General features: G+C 34.8%; 2 protein-coding genes across 4 annotated transcripts in view; one reads left to right on the forward strand and one right to left on the reverse strand.

The window, feature by feature from the left end:
• Positions 1 to 24,209, forward strand: part of LOC120344265 (serine/threonine-protein kinase mTOR-like) — a 59,565-nt gene extending 35,356 nt beyond the window's left edge. Inside the window, exons 49-60 of the mRNA XM_039413391.2 lie at positions 8,411 to 8,545; positions 9,285 to 9,459; positions 10,247 to 10,382; positions 16,180 to 16,327; positions 16,527 to 16,649; positions 18,080 to 18,235; positions 18,313 to 18,387; positions 20,500 to 20,635; positions 21,684 to 21,821; positions 21,899 to 21,982; positions 23,059 to 23,167; positions 23,461 to 24,209. Coding sequence (XP_039269325.2) covers positions 8,411 to 8,545; positions 9,285 to 9,459; positions 10,247 to 10,382; positions 16,180 to 16,327; positions 16,527 to 16,649; positions 18,080 to 18,235; positions 18,313 to 18,387; positions 20,500 to 20,635; positions 21,684 to 21,821; positions 21,899 to 21,982; positions 23,059 to 23,167; positions 23,461 to 23,476 — 1,431 coding nt within the window. The 3' untranslated portion in view covers positions 23,477 to 24,209. The remainder of the gene's footprint in view (positions 1 to 8,410; positions 8,546 to 9,284; positions 9,460 to 10,246; positions 10,383 to 16,179; positions 16,328 to 16,526; positions 16,650 to 18,079; positions 18,236 to 18,312; positions 18,388 to 20,499; positions 20,636 to 21,683; positions 21,822 to 21,898; positions 21,983 to 23,058; positions 23,168 to 23,460) is intronic.
• Positions 7 to 8,361, reverse strand: LOC120344268 (acid-sensing ion channel 1-like). 3 transcript variants are annotated; one of them, XM_078113227.1, is made up of 12 exons: positions 8,220 to 8,361; positions 6,086 to 6,291; positions 5,310 to 5,495; positions 4,760 to 4,899; positions 4,627 to 4,684; positions 4,098 to 4,219; positions 3,628 to 3,796; positions 3,160 to 3,247; positions 2,887 to 3,033; positions 2,393 to 2,470; positions 1,934 to 2,148; positions 7 to 1,628 (listed from the first exon to the last, which is right to left on the reverse strand). In XM_078113227.1, the coding sequence occupies exons 2-12, from the start codon at positions 6,287 to 6,289 to the stop codon at positions 1,353 to 1,355; spliced, it is 1,683 nt and encodes a 560-aa protein (XP_077969353.1). In that variant the 5' UTR covers positions 6,290 to 6,291; positions 8,220 to 8,361; the 3' UTR covers positions 7 to 1,352. The 3 variants fall into 3 exon arrangements, with proteins under 3 accessions (XP_077969353.1, XP_077969354.1, XP_039269329.2); XM_078113228.1 differs by lacking the exon at positions 8,220 to 8,361 and adding an exon at positions 7,431 to 8,188; XM_039413395.2 differs by lacking the exon at positions 8,220 to 8,361 and having other exon boundaries at positions 6,086 to 7,356.
• Positions 24,210 to 25,418: the final 1,209 nt, after the last annotated feature.

Consider the following 25,418-nt stretch of genomic DNA (forward strand, 5'->3'; position numbering starts at 1 on the left):
TTTCAAGTCCAAACCCTCTTAATGAAAATAAGTTTCTGTAATTTTTTACTGAAGTGGTGAGAAACTAAGTTTTCATACTTTTAAGCCTTTTTCTTGTATATATCTTCTGTACTCAACTGTACTTGCGTTGATGAATGAGAGTAATTATTTGGGTTTGTCCGTACCAGAAAAAGTTGAATTTCAATCAATTGGTTTGCTTCACTCTTAAAGTATTGCAGAAATATGTTTTCGATAAATTCCACTAGAAGATGATTGTAATTTCCACATTTTAACTGTTATACTAGTCAAAATAATAAAGATGTAATAACCGCTTAAATACCTTTCTATATAAAATAATCTATAGATTTTATACCAACACAAATTAACTCAGATCCAATAATACTGGATTATGACTATTAGAAAGTGAAATTTTGATTTCATTTGTTTTGCGTTCACATTACATTACCACAGTTACCGGTACATATCTCTTACACACTGACTAATTTAATTTTTTCATGATTTCAAGTTACTTTTTAACCTTATGCAAGTTCTAGAACATTGGTTTCCAACCTTTTTCAATATAGTCCTTTCTTTGCCTATTTTGGATCTCTTTTTATTTCACCCCAGCTATGGATAAAAAAAAACTTTGTTCCCTTTATTTGTTTGATATTTGGAAGATTTTTAGCTAGTGTTACATGCAACTCGCACTCTGGCTTTTGTACTCTTGGCAATAGTTTATAAAATCTACTTAAATTTGTTCACAATAATACGAAATGACCAAAAAAACGGTAATTACACTTCACCAATACAAAGTAATATTTCTGTATTTCTTCCCCATAAACAAAATAATAGGAATTCCTTTTTGGTCAGGAAATGCTGTGTGCGGACCCATTATGTCAACATACTTATTAATTCTATATCATTGAAGTGAACAAACATTTGATTTATAAAATTTATTGGATGAAGAAAGAGTTTAATCAGATTTATGTGAATGATATAAATAACTTTAACTTTGAATAGCAATGAGTAATAAATATTTGTAAATGGGAATTATGTTTCTACTTTTTTTCTTTGCATATTTCAATAATTTAAACTAACATAAAATAGCATTAATTGCAAACAATGATTACTTAAAAGTGTCATACAAAACTTATATATATATATATATTACATTGTCTTCTATAGCGAATAACTACTTCGAAATGAGGTAACTACTTTTCTTTGACTCTTTTTAGAGCTAATGCCTTAGTGGTAATATATCCTTGCTCCAAATTTAATTTGATTCCACATTCTGTTCACTGCATTGGAGTATGTGTTTGCACCAACATTGTAAACAGGAAATCACCGAACGATCACTAACAAAACATCAATTTCTAATTCGTTGTTGTTTCTCTGTCCATTCCACTACTACTTGTGTCATCTCTAAGCAGATTTGTTGTAGATCCAAAGTTCGACCCACTCTTCCATTCTTTAATAGTATTTGTTGTTGTTTCTACATGTCTTCGACAGTATAACAACATCACCTCGATAAGTTCCATCATAGTCAAGATGCTTGCTCCGAGAAAAAGTCCCATTGTACCCCCAAATTTACTGAGCAGATTTGTAAAATAGATGAGTGTAACTTCTTTGACATTGATGTATTTCATCTCCTGTAACAATGAATGTTATACAGTAAGATTATAATTGTAGCTTGTAGGCATTATACATTTGTGATGAGTACAGAGTGACCCCAAAAAGAAAACAGAACCCTGTTTATTTAGAACATATTCTTGAGAGAACATATATTAATAAGAGTCATATATTACTGGAACTTTTGTATACAATCATGCACAAACAGAAGTTCAAGTTTAACACAAATTTTCTTCATTTTCGTACTAGTAATTAAGAAATTTTCTCAGTTTCTTTTTTGAGGGGTCCCTTTTTTTTGAGTTTGTAGAATTGCAACATTACTCACCGGATAATATATGTCAAGTACTTGAAAATCAGAAGAAATCATCTCCTTTGTCATATTTAGTTCTTTCTCATACAGATGAACATCAGGCAAACTAGGCCATACCACACTTGATAATGCTGTCTTATACTTTGATGCTTTGCATGATGGTTGTTGGCTACATTTTTGCCAAGATTTTGTAATCACCTCCGTGTTGATGTTGTTTGATATGCTCATATCTATAATTCGATATGTGATAATAGATAATTAGACAAAGTTGAAGCTATCAGTTTATTCTGTCAGTGATTCCGCAAAAACAAAGAAGCCTATATCTGACTATTTTGATATTTTGTCCTTGTTGAATTAAAGTCCAATATATGTGTCATTTTGGCTCTTTTATTTTTAATAGCAATTATTATTGAAAAAGTATTTATGACACATGAAAATCATTGATTTGAAATTAATACAAAAATTGTCCTATACTTGTGTCTGGCATCCATTTTACATCATACATGCATAATGCGAGAGATGATCCATTGCATATGTTGTTGGATTTGTCAACTGAAAACAGATTTGGTATTACAACTTTATTCATAATTACATAATGCTGTCCTGGATATCGCTATCAGATGTAAATTCATTTTCGCCATTTCATTTAAAATTATGGAAGGCCTTGGCTTTCTACATAATTCAGCCTACCAATTCTTTTTCATCTTAGCAGTATAAATAAATTCTTATTCTATTATTTACTTCCAAAGTTAGATCTTAAATTTGTATCCTTTTGCAACCTCTTAAAATTAAAACCGCTTGGGGAGCATTTTTTCATTAATTAAGGAAAATATGTGAATAATATTTCGATATTTATAATTTTCAATATTTTGCTTGCAACAACCTACACTTAATGACTAAACTTTTCATGTAGTATTTAATCAATTATAACCCATTTGAAATATTCTGTCTTGGACATGATACATTACCTATATATGATGGTGGAGTGCATCTGCAGTGCTTTTTACTCAAATTTTGATAACATCTCTGTTCTGCTTCTGTTTTTGTGTAATCTCTATCTTTCTCATGAACACAATGGCCCCAAGGTGGTTTCACATATTCCTCTCTCGTCAACTCTTCAAAAAAAATTAATGAGATCGATGTCCATAAATACTCATAAAAAAAGTCAGATAATATTAATTGCACTTGTACTCAGATAACTGATCAATCTCTATCTTATTATAAAAAGCTTTTTGTCTTACCTACTTCAGCAAATGAATGAAATCCAGGTCCAACAAAAAATCCAGATCCATCAACATCGGCTGGTTCATTTGGATGGTGAAGTGTGATCTGTTGTTTTTATAATCTAATTTAACTAACTGTGTTGAATTTATTATTCACAGAAATTTAAAAAGCATTGTCAAATTGGGTTTCATATTGTGACAACCAACAAAATTAGTTAAACATGATCATCTCAATAATTCAATTATTCTTTTCTCTCCTGAATCTCTAAGTATGGCTTTGACAGTTTGTCACAGTAATTTATTAATCACAATTGCACAATTTACTGCGAGTCAATGAAGTCTTATACATGAACCAATTTTAATTCTTCATCTTTTCATTTTTTGTGCTTTCCTACAAACTCATTGATAGCTATATTTTGAAAAATCAAAATATATATGTATGTTAGTTTAAGATAAGATTTACATACCGGTATTCATACAAATTACCTTCAGTCCAGCACCCAATGGAGCAGTTTGTATTTTTCTTGTTAAAAACAGTCTCTGTGGATTTATGATTTCCATTCTTAATCCTCCTGGAATGCCACCATGAGTTTGTTGCCAAATTGCATAATTCTTTTTTTCTCGGTTAAATGTCCAACATAGTCCATACTTTGTGCTGTGGAAAAGATTTGAAGCAATGAATGAAGCTGTGTGTCTCAACAAAGAGATGGCCAATCCAGCCAAAATAAAGTGCATTCAAATTTTATAAAAAGTGTTCCCGTAGGAACGATAGAAAATTGAAAAATAAAATTTAGGTACAGTAATATCTCTCTAGCGACTTCGACCACCTTTAGGTACTGAAATTTTAAAATTGATTGGTTCATTAGTTGGAAGAGAAGCGATGTTCTCAAGGCAACAATAAAAAAACATTTAGCAAATGTTCCTTGGTCATAAAGCTCAATGATAAGAGTTCCCACCTGTACACCGGATCAAAATCATCTGCAGAACATTGTCTAGTTCGTCCATTTCCAAATTTGCAACTGACTAATGATAACGAAATGTTGAATCCATATTTTTTAAAGATCCTCTTCATATCTTCCTTCAAAAAATAAATGATAATGTGGTTTGTAAAAAGAATCATTTATAATATTTATACCTAGGAAAAGATAATTCTAGAAATAATTCATTTTGTACAGTCTATTTTTTTCTGATGTTGTTGAATTATTGCTGCAACAACTTGAGAACTTACGGTAGTTCATGATTCTGTTGATTTTGATAAAAATGTACACCAATAAACATCTCAACTCCCAATATGAAAAAATCGGTATTATTGCTATATTTTGGCATATAAACAAAATTATGTGAATATTTCAAGGATATATTCGGTTACTTCATGTTTTGTTGAGAATTGTAAGCAAAAAAGCTTCTCACAACAAAATTCCCATTTTTATGGATAATTCATGATGATATGACCTTTTTATGAAATAAAAAAATGAAACTTCTTACTGGTTTTTCATGTTTCTTTGTGCAGTTGATGTGAAGTAATGCCTTCAGCCTTTGCTTGCTGAAAAGATGTGAAACATTTATATTATTGTATCAAGTGTGATTTTCAAGGAAAGTTTTTAACACTTCTACCTACCCTTTTCCATTTTCTATTCTGTTTATAATCGAACGATCACAATTGGTGAAATTTTCAAAAAATGATTTTTTTTCTGTCGAATTCATCCCTTTGGTTATCTTATTTAAAAATTCTTCAGCCAAAGCACCAAACGGAATATCCTATAATCACAATGCATTGTTAACTTTAAATATCAATGATCAACTAGATTACTATTACCTTAGTTAAAGGTTTGATAGCAAATTGAAATTCAAATCTTTGAAAAACAATTTTTAGTGCTAATTCAATGAGAACCATTCTGAGTGCATCTTTTGGGAGTTACTTGAATGTTTCTTACTTCTAACGGTACATAAAATCTGCATATTTTGGTGATGACACGTTGCACCATTACCTAGGGCAGATCAATAAATCATGTCATTGGAATAATTTTCAATGTTCAGAGAATTAATATACAGTCAAGAAATTTTGATACAAATTCCGATGGGTCTGATTGGAATGATTAAAGATTATTGAATGTTAATGAATGATCGAAGGTTATCAAATGTTAATACACTTTCCTAGCTTAACTTACGTGAGAAAAAGATAATTCTGCAATGTCATATGCATCTATTGTTAATAAATCTTCTTTTGTAACACTGTTATCATAATCATAAAATCTATTCAAACTGCATATTGTTACAGCTGGAAATGCTAAAGGTTCTTGTGTATACATGATTGTTGTTTTGGTTGTAGTTGGATGTCTCCAGTAGTTTCTTATCTGAAATTGTAACAACTAACTCAGATTTAATGGTAAAGGGCTTTATATTGGCTACGCATTGATGTACTAGTGTTTGATTTGGTCGTAATATAAAATGAGGTTAGTTGAATGAGCACTCCAGAAGTGTGTGTACCAATATGAAGGTAACTAAATTTGTTCGCCTCCTTCACATCAAGTTTTGTAAAAGGACTGAAAGCTATGGGCTATGAGGGTATATTCACTTGGCTAACACAGACAGTCCACGAACTCGTAATAGAACTAAAATAAGGAAAATCGGAATAAAATTATGGCCTAACCCTAATCTGGTACACATACTACGGGAGTACCGTTAAATGTATGAATGGTAAGAAATATAGGATAAACTGACAAATATTAATGTTGGAGACTTCATGATACTGCTTTTCTGTTTTTAAAAAAAATTTGAAAATTTTCTTGCCCAATATCAGTGCTTGCCAGTTCAATATATAACCTGCGGTAAGTCTCAGGTTTCTTAACTGTGGTCTAATTTATTATTAATCATTCATGGTATCTCACATTCAATATCAAGATTCCTTATTACCGGTACATTCTTTGCCTAACTAAGTACATACCTGATCAAATGTTATTACAATAATAGCACCAAGTCCAATTGCTATAAAAAATGCCCAAATATATCTTCGAAATGTAGATATCTGACCAGTTTGGTCACCTGCTCTTCTCAAACCATGTAGTGTTGTCATGTCAACGAATTCTGCTTTTGTTTTTTTCCATCTTTCATGAGGTGCCCTTCGATTTATCAAACTTTGGGATTCCATTTCTTACAAAATAAATATCGGTATATGAATATAATGTGTCAAAGAGATTTTAAAATAAAAGATTGATAGACCTGTGAATATAACAGAGAATTCAAATCCTTTTTTGCTGGATATCAATAAATAGTTTATATTGATTTTTCTCATTACCACATATTTTATGAAGACTAATATGGCTATCACAGGGAATACTAGGGTGTTGTGTATTTTAATTGGAAATCCTTTTTCTTTGTCTACTTCTGATCTGTGTCCACAAGGTTGCTTGAACAAGATAGAAATAAATAAGAACAACATAATCTATTTTCACATAGGAACAGGAATATTGTCAAATTCATAGAGACGTCGAATTCTCTGTTTGATCAAGTTATATCTTGTTTTGTATGAAAAAAGGTTAGACAATGATCTAATGATAGCTTACTAATATACCTGCCAGTTCATGGAAAAAGAGATTGATATTCCTAATACGACTAGTTTGAATGTGCGAATTTTTGTGTGAACAGTTTTTTTTTAAAAACTTTTGTTTTATAGAAATGCTTTCTACCTCGCTATATTTTCTTGCGTTGATTCAATACTTAGCATACCTTACTAACTCTTTAATCAATGAATTTGCCATTGTTACTTGCAATCCCTAGAAATTACTTTAAGCAAACTTGGTTGTACTGACAACGTAACTATAGCGTTGTCTATCTCCTGATTTTGTTAAATCAAAATAGTCTCCCCTCCTCAAAAAGGTGTAGGTGGTGGAGTTACAGCAAACACTGACCTATGTTTGGCGGAAATTTACTGCTTCCTATTTACTATCCAAAAATGCACTAGTATTTTGATAACATTAATACATTATCTAAATGCGTTATAGTTGTATTGTATACAATATGTACTGAACACTATACGTTATAGTTTTACTTAACTTTTAAGAGGCATATTGCAAATTAAAACACATTCATTCTAGTTTGATCCCTTTTGTAATCTAGTCTGATTATTTCCAGTGTATATATTTATAGCGTGTTAAACCCCTTATTTGTTGACCCTTGACAGTACAAGTACAAAAACTCTCAAATCCAGTTATTTTTTTTACTGGTGTACAGTTCTCATCTTTATAAAAAAAAATTTTGTTCAGATGTCCGATTAAGAAAATTGTTTTCACCTGTCTATGTCACTTGATTCTTTTATGCAACACTTATTTTTTGGAATAAAATTTTTTGTGTAAATTTCCCAATTTGGCTAAGACAGGTTAATAGGTTATTTCTATCGTCTAACTGCTGTTGCAACCTTCCTATGAAAACTCCTGTCATTCGCTAACAACTTTGAATACTACCCCTTTCTTGAAATATACAGCATGTGATTCATAGTATTGATAGAAGAAATAGGGAATTGCCAAATTACTCATTAGACTATTGTATCAATGTGCTGCATTATCACTTGCACTTCTGAGTAACAGGATATTGCCATCTGATATCCATATGTTGTGGGATTGCTCGGAGCCTTCGAACATTTTATTGTGATTATAATAAATGAGAATGCACACATCATAAATTGCTATTTATTATTGATATCCATAATAATGTCATTTTTAAATCAAAAGTATATAAGATGTGAATAGCAGCTATTTCTGAATTTTTTGTGTCAAAAACTATGAAACAACAGTTCCTATTAAAATTATTGGATTAGGTAGTGGGTACCACATTGATACAAGGCTGAAGATAAAAGCTCAGCCCTTGTTAACTCAGCAGTGCTCTGTTTGGAGTAGAAGCATTCCCTTCTTACAGCTCAATGAAACAAAGGATATACAACTTCCCAGATTATAGTGCTTACTGAGAATAAAATTTAATCCATGAAATATTTTTATTTGGATCATGTTTGTACAAGCAAATTACCAAATATCCTCGTTGAGGTCATTTTTGAGTAATCAATGAATTGCCTAGAATTACCGTACATGAAGTCTGTAAGTCCGAGCAACCTCTCAAATATTTCCTCATTGCAGAGATCTTCAGCGTGTAATATCCAACAACAAATTGAAATCTCTTTTTCTGAAGGCTTCTGGCCAATAATATAGTTTTGTTCAAATGCGTATAAGTTTAGCATTTATATTTTAGCACTAAGTATATTACTCGTTTATTTTTTCAGGCATATGGTCGAGATCTTCTTGAAGCGCAAGATTGGTGTAGAAAATATACATTATCAAATAATATAAAGGATTTAAATCAAGCGTGGGATCTATATTATCATGTATTCAGAAGAATTACAAAACAACTGCCACAAGTATGTATCATTTTTCGAGACAATAGGACGAACGTCAAAATTTAAAAAAATAATTCAAAGAAATAGCTGGGTGCTCTTTAGGTTGGTATCTCATCATGGTGTGAAGTAATATTCCTCAAAAGTATTTCAATTAAAATTTATAGTTCAAAAATTAAAAATATATGTTTTTGTCATTTATTTACAGCTTTATTAAGTTTCACACTTTTGGGTTAATGAAGCCCGCAAATTATGATCTTAAAAGCTTGTATGAAAAAAACTAGATAATAAGACAAGTTATTTTGATATTCTGTTGCCGTCAATAGCTATTTTGTAATTGATTTTATTTTTGTTTGTGTGTTATGTTATGTTCATCGCTAACGGCAAGGGAACTAAGTCATGTTTCCGTGGCAGGCTGTAGAAACTCGGTTGAGATTAGCATGTGTACTATTTCATTAGTTCATGGTATTTTATTGTGCCTAGCCAAAATTATATCATATCTTAGGTTGAATGACCAACCTCGATCTAATCCAAATAATTTCTTGTATACTATAGTAAGGAATTGAAGGTCCAGAAAAAGCCAAGTTTGAATTTGCTTTCGCACCAAGTGGAATGGTCTACCAACGACAGTTCCAGAATGAAAAATGTCATTTTAATCAATTGCAAATCGTTCATTTAGCAATGAACCATCAAAAGTTTAAAGGTCATCAAGTTATGACAAAGTACAATCTATATACCTATATTTTATCTTTTATTTTTCCAGCTTACCACCTTAGAGTTGCAATATGTTTCTCCAAAGTTGATGATTTGCAATGATCTTGAACTTGCCGTACCAGGGACATATAATCCTAGGCAAAGTGTTGTCAGAATCAAATCTATCAACTCTACGTTACAAGTGATCACATCAAAGCAAAGGCCAAGAAAGCTCTGCATATTAGGTGAATTTTGGAAGAAAATTTTGTAATATGCAACATTTTTAATAAATTTTTTATGTTTGACCCAGATAAAGAGCCATTATAGGTGATTGTTTTGGGAAACCATTCTGTGACAAATAGTATACCAGCAATACTTCCACATACAGCGTATCTTGTGGTATGATGACAGTAGTGTAATAATACTTAGCATGTTGATACTTCAGGAAGACACTTGCCATTGCACCTCTGATTACCCTGTGTGAATTCGCAAGGTTTGGATCTTGTGGTAGATAATTATGTGTGAGAAGATTACTGCATTCCTCGCTGCTGTATGGTGGTCCATGCATCTAACGTGACATGGGCAAACTACGACCCCCAAATGCGGCCTGTTGGGTAGTTCAATCTAACCCGCCTGATGCTGCCATAACCAAACTAAAACCAAATTATGATGTTTTAGCTGAAAGCGTCGAAAAATTTGTTGAGATTGTGATTAAATTCAGTTTGGGCACAAGGCTTATTGTTTTCCACTTTTGTTTGGTAACACTGTAGATATTGTTCATAGACTATAACTCTCTATAACTTCACACTTACATGGCTCGCCAATCTAGATGGGCAAAATTTTGGCCCCTGGTGCAAAAACCTTGCCCACCCCTGATCTAAACCAATGTCTGGTTCACTATTCCCATATCCGACTTGGATTGGTATCTGGCCGAGAGGCCACGTTTCGCCATATGATAAAGCTGTCTTATCGGCTTTCCCTCCACAGTATAAATAGAAAAATCTTATCCCATAACATATTGTTCGTTTTCAGGAAGCAATGGTAAAGAATATACATTCTTACTGAAAGGACATGAAGATCTTCGACAGGATGAACGTGTTATGCAGTTGTTTGGTCTTGTTAATACTTTACTTGCTACTGATCGTACTTCGAGCAGAAAAAATCTCAGGTTTACAATTTTCTGATTTTTGTACATATGTGCAGGATATTGCCGTAAGCTTTTTTCCAACAAAGCAGGTTATTTGAATTGTGTCATGGTGAACCATTATTGTAGAATATTTTTGATTTCAGAATTCGTGGTGACTGGTGACAGTTTTTCATGACGCTAATAATAGTTTTATAGATATAAGATATTGATGTATAGATTCATTCAAAAAAATGAAAATGCATCTTGTTGGCGGCGACGGGCTCCAATATCGTTTTTGTAACACTAGGAGGCAGCATAGATTCATAATCTCACGCGTTAGTGGCCACTGTAAAGTTTATTTGCCCTCAAGGCAGATACACATATACAGGTCCTCATCCAGGCCTGTCATAAACTAGAATGAACCATCACCAAAGTAACACCCTCACACGCACACATGTAAACAAGTAATAATTACTCAATAACAACAAGTAATGGCACAATGATCACAAGTGTCTGGTAAAGTAATCAGACCAAAACATTCACAAATTCCCCATTATTTAATAAATTGAATATTTAAAAGTTTTTAAGTTCATTGCATTGTATAATGTCCAGCAAACTTGACGATGATGAACCTTTTTTAGTCAAGTTATCTGCAAGCTGTTGTTCGCTGTTACACCATCGGATTCTGGTAATCTCTTTGTTGGACATCATCTCTTTCAACATTGCTACTTCTATTCTCAGTCGTCTATCTTGTACTTGCTTGATAGACTTTATAGCATCGTGAAGAGAGCGATTATCAGTTACAATTTCGATGGGCAGTTTTTCAAGATTGATAGCTCCATGCATGATTTCTGTATACAATGAGCTAACAAAGCTTGCCATATCTACGCCAGCCGACATAGCAAGTGTTTCCGCAGCCAAAGAACTTTTAACAACTCTTTTTATCCGTTTGCTTTGCCAGCTGATGAGATTGCATCTTTGATGTTCTCCTACAAGAAATATGAGGCTTGCAGCTTGGCTACCACCATCAGTCAAATTACCAAAGGATGCATCGACGAAACAGACAAGTTTCAGATCCTTGTCAGAGCCCAAATTACAGAAGTTCAAATCCACTGAATTTGATTTTAGTTTCCTAATCACTTTGTTAACTCTGAGGAGATCTTTCACAGTTGCAGATTTGAAATTTGTGGCCAATACACAAGTATCGAATGAGATATCAGGCCGTGATTGAGTACTGATCCACAACAGTTGACCTATTTTGGACTGAAGGACTTCACTTTCAAGATGAGTTAGTCTTGCGTCAAGATCAGTCTTACGCTGGTGAGACAAATGAATAGGATTCAAAGATGAAATGTATTCATTTTGATTTAATGAGACTCTATCTTTATGTTCGTTGATTTGAAGACCCACATACTTGAAACACGATGTTTCTTCATTTCCCACTTGAAATGTTTCTCGTAATTTCGTGATAATCTTCTTTTCAAATGTTTGACTGCCAGACCACATAAAGTCATCAACGTGTACAGTGAAAATTCCTTCCAACTCAATGCCATTATGCCAATAAAAAACGGCAGGATCTGCAAGAGTAGTCTTGCATCCATTTTCCAACATAAAATTTCGAACTCTGTCGTACCATTTCAGTGAAGCATCAGTCAGTCTATATACACATTTTCTTAATTTCCATATAATTCCCTCTTTACAATTTGCTTCTTTAGGTGGCATAAGATACACATTTCGCTTAAGCTCCTCCCCTTGTAGAAATGCAGTTTTAATGTCAATACACTTTAATTGCCATCGTTTTTGTTGCACAATAGCTATGACAGTTCGCATTGAGTCTTTACAACATGTTGGTGATTCTTTTTCAATATTTTCTAAATTACTCTCTTCAAAACCACGAGCAACAAGTCTAGCTTTTGGGAACATTTTATCACCATTTTGTTTCATTGTGCAAACCCATCTTACAGAAATACATTTCTGATTATTATATGGACATTCTTCATATACGCCATTTTGTATCCAGCTTCGGAGTTCTCTATTTTTCGCTAGAGAAAAATCCACCGAATCTGCAACAAAAACGTCACAATCAACCGTTTGAGCAGATAGAGTAGCTGTTTTTGTTTGTTCAGATTCTGAAATGGGATCGTTTTCATTAAGAATATCGACAGCATCAAAGTCTATAGATTTTTGCTGGCCTTTCAAAGATTGTGGTGATTCATACTGCACGTTATACCAATTTTTAAATCGGCCAGTCGCTTTTCCTGCTCTTCCTAAAATTTTAGCGCTGTAGACAGTTCAGTTCCATCATTCTGTTTATATTTGACAATTTGTGATTTCTTTAAACTTCTAGATTCACTTTTGCCATGTGATTGGCTATTCTCGTTTGAGCGAATTTGTTGTTCCGAGTCAGTTAAATCAGTTCTATGGTCAGGAGAATCATCGTTCATAGCTTCAGGTTCAGTTTCAAACTCCTCAATATCAGATATATTCTCCTCAGTTTTGATATCACTGTTAGAATATTCAGCATCTTCCGGCTTCAATTGCATGGGAGAATTTTCACCATCACTTGAATTAATTAAATGCAATCTACATGTGTGGACTCTGATCAATTGACCACCATGTCTAACAAAAACCATCACGCCGTCTTGTCCAATCACTTTTCCTGGTCCACGCCATTTATGACTATCTGGTCTTTTGTAATAAACTCGATCTCCCGTTGTGAAATTAAAAGAAGATTGTCTGGTTTGTTTTCGCAGCGCTCTCTGAATTCTCTCAGAAGATTCACAGGCAATAAATGCTCGTCTTGCAGCATGGAGAGCTGATATATGTTGACCAACTTCCAAGCTTTCAGTCTTTCCCTCCAATGCAGGTAGTTCATTCACAAAAACTGAGGGAAGATTGACATTCTGACCGAAAACAAGTTGAGCTGGACTGAATCCTTTATTATTCATCAAGGAATTTTTTGCACTTACGGCCCATGCAATGGAGACTCCCCAATCAGTACGCACATCATTTCTAATCTTGTGAAGCATATTTGTCAATACTTGGTTATGTCGTTCACAAACTCCGTTACTCCAAGGAGAGTATGCGGGTGAAGTATTAACAATAATATTAAAATTATCACACATGTCCAAAAACTCATGATTATTGAATTCTCTTCCATTATCAGTAAACACCTTTTGTGGAGATCCAAAAATACTTATCCAATGAAGTAAAAACTTGTTTGCAATTATGGATGAAGATTTAGACCTCACAATAACAGCATTGCTGAATCTGGTGAATTCATCCACCATGTGCATGTACCAAAGGTTAGATTCTAATTGATGCAAATCAATTGCTACAGACTCATTAAATCTTGATGCCCTTGGTAAACCTACAGCAGGTCGTGGTGGAGATTTCTTAAGCACAGAACAAGTTTCACATTTTTTCACTACGTCTTGTACAATATCAGATAATTTATTATTCGTAATATTTGCATTTCCAAGCAATCTCTTCATGTTTTCTTCAGACGCATGGCCGAACTGTTTATGAAGCTTTTTGATAGCAACTTTCTGATCATTAATTGTCATATCTTTAAGTACAAGTACACTTTCATCATAAGTCTTGCACATCTTCTGTGGTGTTATTGCTATGCAATAATGTCCACTTTCAGTAAATTGAAGATCGACTGGAATACCAAAGATTGTAACTACATCATTTTCCATGTCAAGAACAGTTCCCGCTCTAACGCTGATTTCATTCCTTCAAATTTCAGGTCACTAGCCACAGTTAAAGCTAATTGTCTTTCTGATTGAGATAGATTTGCACCATCCAATATTTTGAATGTTAATATAGCATCAGGTAGTTTCATATCAAATTCGGATATTTTATGATACAGGTGTTCAAATTCTATAATGTAATCTTTCATATCCATATTGAAAGATTTATTGAACGAGTTGAAAGCAGTGTAAGCATTGTAAGCATCATCTACTTTATCAGATTTGAAAACCCTGTCCAAGCTCTCTAACAAGGTTGTCATACCATCATTGCTATGAAGTTGACCAGCTGTTAACTCAGATGCAGCCTTTTCAGCTCTTTGATTTCCTTCAAGAGAACTTAGGACAACTACAATAGCTTGCTCTTTCTTATCAATAGGTGTGACCATTTGCCACATTTCAACTTTATTCCTCCATGCACTATAAGGTATATCATCCTTAAATTTAGGAGGGTTTTGTCTTGTTACTGATGAAGCCATCTCAAAGAGCAGGAACCATCCTCTGCTACCATGTAAAGTTTATTTGCCCTCAAGGCAGATACACATATACAGGTCCTCATCCAGGCCTGTCATAAACTAGAATGAACCATCACCAAAGTAACACCCTCACACGCACACATGTAAACAAGTAATAATTACTCAATAACAACAAGTAATGGCACAATGATCACAAGTGTCTGGTAAAGTAATCAGACCAAAACATTCACAGCCACCATGTATAACTATGATCGCTAAGACTCGAATATCTTTCGCACATTTCCTGTTGTGGAATTTGGATTCGAATCAGCTTATTGTAAAAAAAGAGGGTGTGTGTAATATTCGGAGAATCGATATACTGGGAGTTTGTTATGCCTAATTATCGGGCAAATTTTGAAACCGACTGTATGAACAGCTTGTTTTGGATATAATTAATAAACTGAGTTTTTTACTTTCAGTATGTGTAAAGTACTTTCTTATCTCTAAACACCTGAAGTGTTTATTTTTTTGTAGGGAGGGGGGGGGAGGATTTTGGAGAAATTGATACGAAAATTGTCAATCTGCCATCACGTTACCAAATATGTTACATCGCATACGCCATACGCTAAATATAGGAATCTTAATTTATTGCTCATCTTGTGATATAAACATTAAAAATTGAGGTCGATTCTTGCGTTTTCGTTATTTTCATTTCGATTCTCCTTATTATAAAGTAAACTGTTATTTCCTTTTTATGATTAATGAGCGCTTCCATGATTTCATTCACCTACATGTAACAAGTCACATGTTTAGCTTCAAGGCACAATCTCGCCGCAGTCACGTGTACCTTTTTAGTCTGATTCGTCGAGAACCGGCGACACATCTTCACACCTCTACTGAAATATGTCACAAGGTCATTCGCAATCCTAATTTACCGGCCATGTGTAAATTGAGCGACGTTTGGTTAGTTTAGGGATCTCTGACAATCACGTGATCTTAGACCACCAGGTTTTCAGTTAATTCAAGATAGGAAATATATATAATCTCACAATATATTAAGATGTAAGTTCATGTTTATAAGATAAACAACAGTACAGACTAACAAATGTGACTCAGACAGTCATAATCAATGTTCTCGTATTGCTGACGTGCCAATGTCGTTCGCGGAAATTCATAAAACGTCAGCATTCTCACAAAACTTCAATCGCATGTTTCAACAACGGCGGATAATATAACATTGACGAGTGTGGTGGGATAGCTTGAAATGATTACGTGCGTTTTGCAATGCAAATTGGAATCGATTTTGTTGACTGGCTAAAATACCGATTCGGTATGTTCTTGACAATTTGGCCTTGATTGTGGATATGCGCATATTCATTGAATGTCCCATCTTTTCACGTTATTACATTTTTGGTTGTACTAGTACTATTGAATTATACACTTTAACTAGTTCACTTATTGACGCCTAAAGACGGATTTTGAGTAAATTTGTATTCGCGTACCCTTTTATGAAAGTTATGTACGTAAGTTACATGTACTGGGTTTACGGTAGCATAAATCATGTTGATATCTCATGATCTATGACGTAAAATTGTTTTAAAATTTTTCAGCATTCAACGTTACATTTTTCAGCATTCAACGTTACGCTGTCATACCGTTATCAACAAACTCAGGACTTATAGGATGGGTTCCACATTGCGACACATTACACGCTCTTATTCGTGATTACCGAGATAAGAAGAAGATCTTAATTAACATTGAGCACAGGATTATGTTGCGGGTTTGTGGCCTTTTTTTGAATATGGTATTGCTTGAAGGGTTTCATACAGGAAAATCCATTTTTCTCAGTGGAATTTTGACTAAATTTAGTATACGTCGCTCTTTTACGTCAGTATATGTACAGTTTATGGGGGGTTTCGGTGCACAAAATAGAAGGCGGTGGATTGAGTGTGACGATGTTATTTTGCCTTTTTGTTCAGATGGCTCCTGACTACGATCATCTGACGTTAATGCAAAAAGTCGAAGTGTTTGAGCATGCCGTCAACAATACTGCAGGCGACGATCTTGCGAAATTACTGTGGCTGAAAAGTCCAAGTTCTGAGGTATTTCTTCAATGTTTTTTCTCTTTTTTTGAAGCAATTAACCGCGCATGGTTTGTCTTATATATTTGCAAGTTATTCATGCAAATCTATAATATTCCGCCCTATTTCTGTGTTTTTGCGGAATAAAACTTTTTTTCGCCTGACCATGCGGGATGCTTGTGACGTATCTACCGTTACGACTTACGTGGTCAGCGACGTCGTCGACGGAAAAATAAACAGCGTTAGCGTCGTCAAACGGAGAAGTAGGTCCCTCAAACAAAACACATGCAAATCGCAAATTAAACGCTCATTTTCCACGCCCAGTTACCAGCAACGGATAATGCACAGGCCAGCTACAAATAGCGCATAAAAGTGCGATTTATGGTAGAGATCATGCGTGAACACGTCTGTCTTTCGACCCAATTTAATATCGCTAAATACACATAACTAATTAAAACGCATTGAAAAGTAGGTTATGGTTTTTCAATAATTATGCGAACGACATCCGGTAATCATCGTCTAAGTAGTTCTTTCATAATTGGTGCGATGGTTTGAATGCGGTTCAAATTTCGCAATTTTTATAAACAACCGGGCAAAATGACCAATTAACAGATAACATCGGCGACGATGATACTCACCAATCTTGTACCTTCTTTGTGTTTGTAAAATCCAGCGAGGAAAGCAAACCCATACCTAACTATTTATATTTTATAAATCAAAAAAAATTTCGATGACGAGTAAAATAGTCATAGTTGACGACAGTGTGCAACAAGACATATATAATAGTAAAATAGGTGTGTAGATATTTTTAGGACCTTCATGCTAGTTAAATCGACAACCGTCTTTGTGGGTTTACAAATCTCAGGCTGCAATCTATTTTGCTCAGTAGTCCAATATTGCGCAAAATTTATCGATGCTATGCTAATCATATGAGCTATAAATACCGGTATATGCGATACACAGAACATGCGGCTGTAGGCACCACTATATGGTTAACTCGATTTTAGTTTTTCTGGTCCGATTTTCATTGAATTTATCACTGTTCGTCTTTTCAACAACATGGCTCTAATTTCTATAACATCGCTTGTCCTATCGCTTTGCAGACAACGAGTACTTGTCCACTTATAGTATTGGTCATTGGTCAGCTATCACCTACTTGAAGCAGCATTAAGTGAAATAAAAAGCCAAAACAATTAGGGTAAAGTGTGCTATTTGCTGATAATATGGAGTTCGTAAGACATCCCTGTCAAAACATTTCTCGCGAAGATCAAGTATTAAATCTCCCTTTGTTTCTTGGAACGTCCATACCAATTTAAATTGCCTCAATATCCATGTGCAACGAGCCAAACAACAAGCTTTTTCTTACGAAAGCTTGCGTCACCACTCATCAGCACTAGACAAGTCACTTCAAACCAAAATTATATGAAAATATATACAAATGTTCATTCCAGATATGGTTCGACAGACGAACGAATTACACTCGGTCATTGGCAGTCATGTCAATGGTAGGTCACGTACTTGGGCTCGGTGATCGTCATCCCAGTAATTTGATGTTGGATCGGGTTAGCGGAAAAGTACTTCACATTGATTTTGGAGATTGTTTTGAGGTATGTAAGAATATTATTACTTATGTTTGGACGAAAAAAAAATGCAAAGCAAGCAAATAAATGTATTTTTCACGTAGGTTGCTATGGCGAGAGAAAAGTTCCCAGAGAAAATTCCTTTCAGATTGACAAGAATGTTAACAAACGCTATGGAGGTGAGAACATTTTTGATTCTTTATTGTCGAGGTGGAGATTCTATTGATAATTTTGTGATACAAATACTAACGCTATTAATGGCATTAAGTCATTGGACGTACTTGTCAATAATAATCTATTTCTGGAGTCATAAGTATACAGTACTATGTTGGTCTCACGACCAGGTATGTCCTGTTTTGTTCAAGCATTCATAGCAGACAGGGGCAAAGAACAGCCCGCGGGCCAAATTCGACCTGTTGGGTAATTCAATCTGGCCCGACTTATGCTGCTACAACCAAACTGAACCCAAATTTTGATGTTTTAGCTAAAAATAGCTCAAGGAATTTGTTGAGATCGCGGGTTAATTTAGTTTTCGCACGAGGCATATTGTTTTCCACTTTTGCTTTGTAACACTGTAAATATTGTCCATAAAATGTAACTTTTTACGTCACACTTACATGGCCCGCCAGATTGGTGGGCAAAATTGTTGGCCCATGGTTCAAAAACCCTGCCAACCTATGATCTATGGTATTCTCCACCATTTATCATATCACCAAAATTTATTTTCCATTTTGTCAAAGTTCAAATCCTGACATCCCAACTTATAAATCACAATTTCTATCGTATGCCCTGATATTCATTATTATTTCGCCAAGAACAACGAGATATACAATTTTCTTCAATTTATGTATGGTCCTTGTATGAAATCAACTGAAATGAAAGTTATTTCTGTCGGGTATAGCAGTATCAGGCATTCAGTGAAAGTGTAGTATCCTGCTGTTATGTGTGACATACATGGCCCAATAGACAAATACATAACTGATTGCTTCGGTATTGCGAAATCCTACCGCCGTCAATTACGGCTTTACGACCATCGATCGCAATTTGCCGGTCGGTCTCCGCCATCATTAAATCTGCTCGACGCTGATGCGGTTCGATCGGGTTTAGTCGTCAATAAGCCTCCCGATGTTGTTGTTTTGACGAATAGAGAAGCTATGCGATATTGCTGCATACCTCTATGTGGATATTTCTGACGCAAATGAGTCGGTGCTGAGTGATTATTCATTACCAGATTTCATTAATACCAAATGCAATTCAAGATTTATCTTCTAATATTCCTCACAACAGCGCTCGCGCCACAACTACAAAATTTTGATTTTCAGTCATATTTGTTCGATCTCTGATCGATTTACGTACCGTATATATCAAAAAAACATGATCTCGTCAGAGATGAGTCTCACTATGAAAATGATGGTAGAAATGACATGACAACCGTCGATTGACACTGGGTAGTGCGGATACAATTATATTATTTACTGCTCGCCATCGAAGACACTTTTTAAAGATGATGAGTCGTGCACAATTTTACCCAGAAATTTCAAATTTCCGTTTCTCGAAGATTTATCACTCATCCAGAATTATCCAACGAAATTCCGGGTATTGACAGATTATAGAGATTGGTGTCCGCCATTCTTATGTCGACATCGTACCAACATCTGGCGTTTTGCATATTACATGAATGGTTTCTATTATTTTGTTAATCACGTGATGTCGGAGAATTGACCAAAATATTACTAATTATAAATAAGTTGACTTAGATCGTTCAAACAAATAGTGCTTTAATGGCTGTTTTCAATTCTTCGGCCCATTTTCAGTTAATTATCAATTTTGTATTGTACCAAGCATGATACTTATTTTACAACGTTCCGTCATTGAGGTAACTTGGCTGGGCTCCGAGTATTTTTTGCAATTTATAATGTAAAATTTGTTTCTCAAAACGAGTCATGTATAGGAAGACTGATATAAATAACACCTAGATAGTTTTCCGATATTCTATATTCATTTTAAACTAAAATCATGCTATTTGTGCGAAATTTCGAGTGGTAAATTTGATTTCACTGGTTAGTCACAACTCACAATGCATAAAAGGTGATAATTATAGTCCGAAAAAATTAATTGGTGGGATGACATCTGATTCCCTATTGGGAAGTAAGGGGAAGTGAGAAGAATTCCGAAAGCATTCATTGATATTTTTGTGTAATGTCCTATATAGCCGTAATATTTGTATTGGGAGTTATATCCGTCCGAGATCGACAACGAACCATTCCTTCATACTGAATTTTTTTTTACAGGTTACTGGAATAGAGGGAAACTATCGAAACACATGTCACGTCGTTATGTCCGTGCTGCGTCAGCACCGAGAAAGCGTAATGACGGTATTAGAGGCTTTCGTGTATGATCCTCTGTTGAACTGGAGACTTGTGGAAAGTAAGTGTTAATTATGAACACTGATTTAGATAAAGTATTAACGTAGATTTCTTATCTAGAAATTTCCATATTTTACTCCCAAAACATATCTATGACGTGCTATGACATTTGCATGCTAATTTTCTCGTAATAAATCTATCTTGCCGACGTGGTCTGAATTCTTTTCTGTGTAAAATTCAAATTCACAAAATTTTAGGAAAGTAATCTCAATTTAATGGTATATCGCAATCATTCGATATGAACAACAAACTCAATCATTTAAACTGGGTGAAATTACTAAAGGAATGAGGTTCTGGCCGAAATCGACTATTCAATTACATTTATGATTGACGTTTTTTTTTCGGTAGCAAGAATTCCTAATAAAAATGAATAAACATTTACGAATAAATTCAATAAAATTTCTGACGCTTTATCATCAATATAGAAGTAACATAAATAAATGCCTCCTTGTTTGATTTGCTACGTTTATGAATATTATCAATGCTAAAATTAGTCTGCGATGCGGTTTCGATATAATGAGTCTATGACGCGATAGTTTATCAGCCCGCCTCAAATAAATTTAGTTTTTTGTATACAAATCATTTTGTATATTAAGATTCGTTTCCGCTGTTTCTGCACGGTATGCACTTTTATATGGAATGGAATTTCAGTCGATAATTTTCGACATTTATGCGTGTCGTTGCAAATTTGCAAGTAGATATGATGATTTTTTTCTTTTCTACTTGAAACAATTTTTGGGCCGACTGTTAACATGCACTGCCCCGTGATATTGATGGTTCCCACTGCGTGTTTTTTTTTTTGTTGACAAAGTAGCAATATTTTCCCTAGTATATATTGGGCTTTTGGCGACAGTTTGTCTGTACTGAGTTTGGCATCTTTGAAAAATTCGAGATTTTTATTGGGTCATCTACCTATACCAATTACCTGTTTGAATTACGACATAATCAACACGATACGGGGCTCGTCACTAATACGTTCAGAAGTTTTCTTTCTATGTTGCTCACAATCCCGTTTCTATCTACTTCTTTCATTCAATATCGTCTTTTAGATGTCGGAGAAAAGAATGGGCGAGTTGCCGATGTTCCGGCAGCGCAACAAACCGACAATATGGTTCCCAACGGAATGAACGGTGCCGGTGACATTCGTCAACACGAACAGATGTTTGAACATCCTCCAAAGATTTCAGGTGAATTAATTGAATATAATGCTAAATCTCACGTAGAATTTTCATTAGGCATATAATTTATAAACCTATATTTTAAGGGAGTGAAGGCGAAACGGTGATTCCTGAAGTCTTGAACAAAAAAGCTGTCGCTATAATTAACCGAGTACGAGACAAATTAACTGGTAAGACTTGAATTTGCTTGAAAATATTGATTTTATATGTTGTATTAACATAACCTTCTGCGATATTGCGATTCTGGGGTCTCGTGGTGTGTTTTTCTCTTATAATGTAGATTGGTGCGAGTTAACGATGTTCGGCGGGTATATTTTAGTGGACTTTTGCTTACAAACGTGCGTCTTTTCAGTCTTATCAAACCGATGTTGCAAAGTTTATGAGCACTGAAAACGTCAAACTTCAAGTGCTGACGAAACAACTCCTCAGCTCAGCAGAATAATATTACGCAGACGCCGTTTGTTTGCTGCGCACTCGCTCGACCCAGCTCGCTGCTAATCGTCGCATCTTTCGCTCCTCCTAGGAGCGAGTGAGATTTCTTTCTTTCTCTTATTCTCTTACTTGTGTTCGTCGATTTCGCGTCGTCCGTTCGCATCTGGCAAACTGCTATCGAACTTTCTCTCAGACCTCGATTTCAGGATGTTCGAGCATCGGCACACACTGTAATGCGCTTTTCAGTACAATTTATAAATGGCCCCTTCTTGTCCGTTATATAACTTTACAATGCGACGCCAGCGGACTTCAGTCAATTATACATTTTGCCCCTGAACGCCGGCGTTTCAATTTTCAATGGAACCGCCTAATGACCTATCAGTACACTGGTATCGATTACAGAACATGATGAACCATTCGTTTGAATTATCATTGATCTACTGTGGTAAATTACGATCGTCATTGGACGCGAAAACGGATACAAATATCAGCTGGTCGGTCAGCTGTATACCAAAAAGGTCCAAATGAAGTTGTTTCGCTATTGTATCCGTGATTTCATATTCAATGACCTGTCCGTACCTCAATCGCGCCTTACCGTGTAATTCTTATACCAGGTGGGAGTGGTAAGACCAAAATCGAGAAATATGTCAAAATTTATGTTATATTTCGTATTGTTTTTAAATATCTTAAATCTTTTCTCTATACTATTGCAAGAAACCAAGATATTTCACAAATGATTTCATATTTCAAAGCGCCTGAAACGAAAAGTCCACAAGTCATGAATATGCATAAATGTTTCAACTCCACTGTTTAGGTTGTGATTTTGCAAACGAGGTTTCTTCTTTGGATGTACCAACGCAGGTTGAACTTTTGATACAGCAAGCTACGTCTCATGAAAATTTGTGTCAGTGTTATATCGGATGGTAACTGCTTTTTATTTCGTTATTTTTTTCAGTAGTATCATTTTTCATTACGTTTGAAAATAAAAATGAGCTAAAATACCGATAAAATCAATCGTATGGTTCCTAGTTTATGCACTTGTGCATTTACCATGTACCAACGTAAAACTTCGATTCAGAAAATTTTGAAAAACGAAACGAAATAATTTATCCGACTATGACATTTTCATCAATAGTAATGCAAGGGCGTAACCGTTTGAAATGGAATTAAACGTATCAACAGTCAGCTAATCCGTATATTTCTTTCTCCTAATTAGGTGCCCATTTTGGTAATGTCGTCGTGATCAAAACGAAGACGAATTTATATAGCAACACATTGTCGATGCTGATAACATCATATCCGGGAATTACTCATTCAATCTCGTCTACCAATTTCAGAGACCGCTACGAGGACCCCGCTGGCACAAAATCAATTATTATACCTGATAGTTGGTGCATAATAACCAAACATTTTGCTGGCCTAACATGCATTAAAAGCATTGCCAGCTGTGTCCAGTTCCACTCGTTAGTTGAATTCCGGTGCTGAATATTGAACTAGTTTCAAATCAAGTGCTACATTTAAAAATGTACAATCATGTTTAAAAATGAAATTGAATTGTGTAATGAGCGTTAAGCGAATACACTTTGTATTAATGAAGTTGGAAAATATTGAAAACAAGCATATATTGCGAACGGTTTTCAAGGCGAATGAATGCTAGGGATATTTCGAACTGGTTTGTATCTTGCTCTAGTTGTGAGAAAAACTTCGTGTTAATTACGTTGTCATTTTGTGGAAACTCAACTTCAACATATAAAAAACTTCAACATATAAAATTTAACAAAAATAAATAATTGTATTTGTGCGTGAACTGGAGTTAAATTGTGGCCTGGACTTCAACAACTATTTCATTTTTATGCCATTGGGTATTGTGTATTTCCGAATATTTAATAAAATTCTAGTAATTTATAACTTTGCTCTGTCAAGTTGCTGGTGGTTTTCCGTCTAAATAGATGGCTGGCGAGAATCTATGCACGTATCCGGGAGTTATAATTTAAGTATGGTGAAGCACATTCTTGAGTCACATGAGCAGAGCTGGAGAAGTTTAGGAAAACTGTAAAGTTAATAGTTTTATTTTTGAGCAAAAACGTGTTTTCACAGGCCGACTTGAAAAGTCGAAGAATTTGTGGTTATATAAAACTCCCTTCGATATTTCGCACTTGCGGAGGAATCTTATACACGATAAAATAGAATAGTTTTTTCGGAATCATTTCCGTTACTTTTATCGCGTTAGCGCCTTTCATGTGAGGGGAAGTTGAGATAAAAGATGTGGAAATGCTGGATATCGCTAACCTTAAAGCGATAGCGTGCTGATATCGTTTTCTATTTTGAAATGTCACCCGCAGTGTGATTTCTCGCTATGCATCGTATTTTCTTGCTTCAGATTGCCTACCTGTAGTTATTTTTATCGCTCCTCAGCATATATCGCCCATTACGTGAAAACTACTAGCGTTCTATTGTTAATGAATTAGCTTTTTGAAACAACATAGGGTTTTTGCACCCCGATCGGATATTTTTATTCTACCGACGCTGAAGCACTCAAATATCCTTTGGTATTGAAAGATAAAAATATAACCTGCTCTTTGCAACTCGGGTGTTGGCAAGAAAATCCTGTTTTCTAATTAAGTTTGATAAATTGCTCCTGAAGTCACGTTTCATTGAATAAAAACATGTTGATACGCGATATGATTCAGTTTTGGAATAAACACAACGAAGTTGAACTCGATCGCGGGCTTGAGAAACGCACAAGCGCACGTACAGCTCAGATATTGACATTCTGTTTAGTTGCTATTTCCAAACCACCAACTCGATTCATCGAGCGGTGACGTGATGCACAGAAGGCGACCAACTTGTTCCACCATGCAATATACTGACAAAATGAGATAGTGGGCGATATTATTTATGTCTGATCCACTGGTCACAAAATAAAGACGAGTTCAATTTTTTATATCCATTTATCATATTTGGTTTCAATTATGTTGAAAACTAGAAATTTAGTTTTAATGGCCAAACTTGGTCGAGCGCTTTCAGAACGTCTTAATTACTTCTGTATCGCTCTCGTGCTACAAGTGTGCAAATTCGAAACACCTAAAACGCTCCTGTTTTTGTTTGAACGCTGGACACGATGAATCTTGCCGAAAAGCAGAGTCCAAAACATTAAGATACTCTTGTCAACGC

Source organism: Styela clava, chromosome 5 (assembly GCF_964204865.1).
Source record: "Styela clava chromosome 5, kaStyClav1.hap1.2, whole genome shotgun sequence".
Classification (NCBI taxonomy): domain Eukaryota; kingdom Metazoa; phylum Chordata; class Ascidiacea; order Stolidobranchia; family Styelidae; genus Styela; species Styela clava.

Bases quoted from the DNA above. Each gene is read 5' to 3' on its own strand.
- LOC120344268 (XM_078113227.1), bottom strand. From the start codon at position 6,289: ATGGAATCCCAAAGTTTGATAAATCGAAGGGCACCTCATGAAAGATGG. The intron at 4,900-5,309 runs GTAAGTTAAGCT...TTGTGATTATAG, and splicing joins CAGAATTATCTTTTTCTCAC to GATATTCCGTTTGGTGCTTT. The intron at 2,471-2,886 runs GTAATGTATCAT...ATCTGTTTTCAG, and splicing joins CACTCCACCATCATATATAG to TTGACAAATCCAACAACATA.